Source organism: Sinocyclocheilus anshuiensis, unplaced genomic scaffold (genome assembly GCF_001515605.1).
Source record: "Sinocyclocheilus anshuiensis isolate Anshui unplaced genomic scaffold, SAMN03320099.WGS_v1.1 scaffold2109, whole genome shotgun sequence".
NCBI lineage: Eukaryota > Metazoa > Chordata > Actinopteri > Cypriniformes > Cyprinidae > Sinocyclocheilus > Sinocyclocheilus anshuiensis.
The window spans coordinates 273,176-276,856 of NW_015552709.1; the positions used below are offsets into that span (position 1 = coordinate 273,176).

At 37.4% G+C, this 3,681-nt stretch overlaps 1 protein-coding gene across 1 annotated transcript in view; it reads right to left on the reverse strand.

The window, feature by feature from the left end:
• Nucleotides 1-363: 363 nt before the first annotated feature.
• The window catches only part of LOC107667776 (calcitonin gene-related peptide type 1 receptor-like), a 60,009-nt gene continuing 56,691 nt past the window's right edge, over nucleotides 364-3,681 (reverse strand). The window contains exon 16 of the mRNA XM_016459500.1: nucleotides 364-1,616. Within this exon, the coding sequence (XP_016314986.1) occupies nucleotides 1,395-1,616 (222 nt within the window). The 3' untranslated portion in view covers nucleotides 364-1,394. The remainder of the gene's footprint in view (nucleotides 1,617-3,681) is intronic.

Consider the following 3,681-nt stretch of genomic DNA (forward strand, 5'->3'; position numbering starts at 1 on the left):
CCAAGAAGGGTCAGAGCAGTATACTTTAAGTTCTGGGGGACCTACTAAGTACTAGAATATTATACATTTTCTGGATTAAATCTAGGGTGTACTCATTTCTGCAATCCTTCATTTAAACAAAATTGGCTAATTTACTTATCTTACAGAAAATATTGGCATATATTTTGTTGTTTTTATTAAGTTTATGTCTACTATGTTTCAATTTTGCCATCTCTCCATGAATTATATTAATTATATTAGTGATCATTAAGAAAATACATCTTTTATATTTATTCAGAGGGGGTGTGAGCTTAAGATATAATTTTTTTTTATTTAGAGCACAATTTATTTTGATCAGTAGATCTAAAGTTCTAAATTGTCGTTTCTTATTTACAGCCTAAATCAGTCAGTCCCAGAAGTAATTTGTGGTCAAATAAAGGCAAGTGACGAAAAGTGGATTATTGATCACTAGTTGAAAACGTGAAGTGAATTTGGTGCATTCATGAGAGATGGATTTTGGTTGCCAAGAGGAAATGCACTTGCTGGCAAAGTAGCACTCCAGAACACTGAAAAGATGCCTTGAAATCAGACTTGATGAATGCAGTCTGCACTCTGAAACATGGGAGCTTATTAAATATATAGTTTTTTTGTTGTTGTTTTTCTTTAGACAATACATTTTTGTGCATATCTATGCACAGGTTTATGAAATTGCTTTTAAGCAGTCCTAAAATTGTCCATGTTGTTCAACTTTTTCCTCCACACCCCCTTTCACAACAAAAAAGAGGCAGAAAAGTACAGCTGCAAAAACAGTAAAGCAGTAAAGGAGTCTCGCAAGACTGATTAAAAAAGCTATTTTCAAATGCGAAATGACTGTCAGACAGATCTTTGTAACCTCCTTTGACATTTCACCACCATCAGGAACAGGATTCAGGCGCAGAAGAGCTTTCCTTTGTTCAGAGATGGATGAGTGTAGCCTGTCCTCTGGAGGATTTACGTTTCCCAGTGGCTTTAGAGAAACACTCAACGACCCACGAATCAACACATCTTTTGGTTTTTTGCAAAGTAACTTTTTTTTATCTGTGGCCACAAGCCCAAAAAGGATGTGAGAGGAGCCTGACACTAGCAGCTTTAGAATGACATTTTAAAAACGCATCCCATGTCGGTATTTTTTTAATTTCCTTTGCGTTTCAACTCGCAGAAGCAAAGCTGTAGAGAATATAAACAAAGCCTTGAGTAATATTTCAACAGAAACGGCTTTGCCAACACAGGCTTTGAACGTTCTGGTGTCAACGCTTAAGTGCTGTCTGGGGGGAGTTTGCAAACGTTCAGTCAATGTTGCTTCAACGTAAAGGAGTCTCCAGTCTTCAGTTTGATTGAATCACTTCTTTCCCAGTATTATCTTTTTCTCCAAATGTTTATGCGTATGTCTCGCCCGTCTTGAGGGCCACTAGCTCGGAGTCTTCTGTTTGCTTACCATTCGAGTGTTCACTGTTGCAGTCGTGATGGTACATGAAGGTGGGCACCTCAGTGATGGAGGTGGCGGTGTAGGAGGTGGATCTCATGGAGCAGTGCTCACGTCGTCGCTGACCCCACTGGGCTTTGTATTGCATCCACTGCCTTTTCAGAGTTCCCTGGACCTGCAGTCAAACATGTAACAACCTGTTAAAATATAACTTTTACTCATAACCAGTGTTGGGCAAGTTACTCGGAAAATGTAATCAAATTACTGATTACTCATTTTAAAAGTAATCACGTTACTGTTCTGATTACTTTATTTCAAAAGTAATTAGTTACATTACTAGTTATGTTACTTTTTTCTCCATGAAATTTATGAAATCTCAGCAATACACGCTCCCGATAAATATTTGTTATTAAAGCATCAACATTCACAGAACACTGTTATTTTTAACTAAAGCAAGCGGCTGCTGCGTGCATGGTTTGGCATGGCAGAATGCCAGCAAATGGTGCTGCATTTATCATCTCTAAAAGACATCTCAGTTCATCGCAATCTCACAAATCTCTGTTACAACACAATAAATATATGCATAATGAATCTTTCATAATGTCTACAATTGGTGTGTTATAATGAGAGGATTCGTGAGCACGCAAATTTCAGCACTGCATTGCTTAACGCTAGGGATGGGAAGATTCCCCGATTCGCTCGGTGCATCGGCATAAAAAGTTAATGATGCGATGCATCGGTTTATAAAACGTGCATCGGCTACAAGTTGGCATTTATATCACGATGCATCGTTTCTAACATATTTGCATCGGTAAAACCCGATTCATTTATATATAATTACTAGTGGATGCGCTATACTTTTATTATTTAGAAAGTGTCCAATAATCTGTGACCAATATTTGATATAGATTGATTTCTCCTCTCTAAACTGTTTCTCAAGCTCGCTCTCTCATCACCGCTGCTGCTGCGTGAATATGACGCATCACAACACCACGGAGACCCGAGGAAAAACTGGGATTAAAGTCCAAAAGCTGACTTGAAATAACCTAACAAATCAATCGGGGCTAAAGCGGTTCCATTAACGACAAATTAAATTCACACAATCTCACTTGTTTGTGCACGCTTATTCGTAAGCAGACCGTAATGTCGATCATGGATCAAATCGATCCACCATGACAAACAGCGAATATATCTGTGCTGCTTAATACATTTGAGACGGTGTGTTTTCCTCAGTGCATAACTGACACGTCACAGGTATATTTTTCATCTGTAAATGTTAGAGAGTCATGCAAACATTTTTCTGTCAGGAGTGGGCGAGACACGCGAGAGCAGCGAGACACGCGAGAGCAACGAGCGCTGCTGCTGCGCACATGCACGCTAAACAGACAGCGCAATCGAATAGGAGCGCAATAATTCTGAGTAAAATATACATTTTCCTAAAAAAATGGAAATTTGTTTTTGGACATTAAATGTGTATTTTGTAGAATTTTAAACCTACATATAAAGTGTATTTTTATGATAGCAGTAACTATAAGTTGACTATTGTAATAGGTAAATCAAATGTAAGCTATACCGTACTAATTACTATAAGCTCAAATGAGTTAATGTGTGTTTCGTATAGCAGTTAAAATGTAGTCATTTTCTTTATTATTTATTTTCATTTTGAATTCAGTGATTTTAACTTTTAATTGTTATTTTAATGCTTTAAAGAGCAATTTTAGGTTGTAATGTTCTAAAGTTCTGCTATCTGTTCTGCAAACTATGAAAGGTACAGCTGTAATAAAACCAGAGAGAAAGGCTGCATGGCTAGAAACTGTAAAAAAACAAACAAAAAAAAAGTAAAATAATAGTACGTGAGACAGTGGTAATATCATTGTGTTCCTATTGGTCAGTAGAGGAGCTTAGCTTAGCCTGACAGTTAGCCTGCTTTAGACCAGGTTATTTTCCCAGGATAAGTTGCCACAGTGACGAAGCTTGATCTAGGCCTATGTTAAATTTGCTTTATGGAACCAAATACATCCCTACTCAATGCTGCAAACACGTGTTATAGCCTAAATAGAAACTCCGTATAAGCTTGCACCTGTTAAAGTTTATATTTTATATTAGTTCATGTTGCTTTTGTGCAATAGATGCATAACGATTTGTTTTAGATATTTTATGTTTAGATATTTCTATTTTGCGGGAGTCCCGTGAATCATTTTAATCTCCCGCATCCCGCACACACACGAGCGTCTACCCGT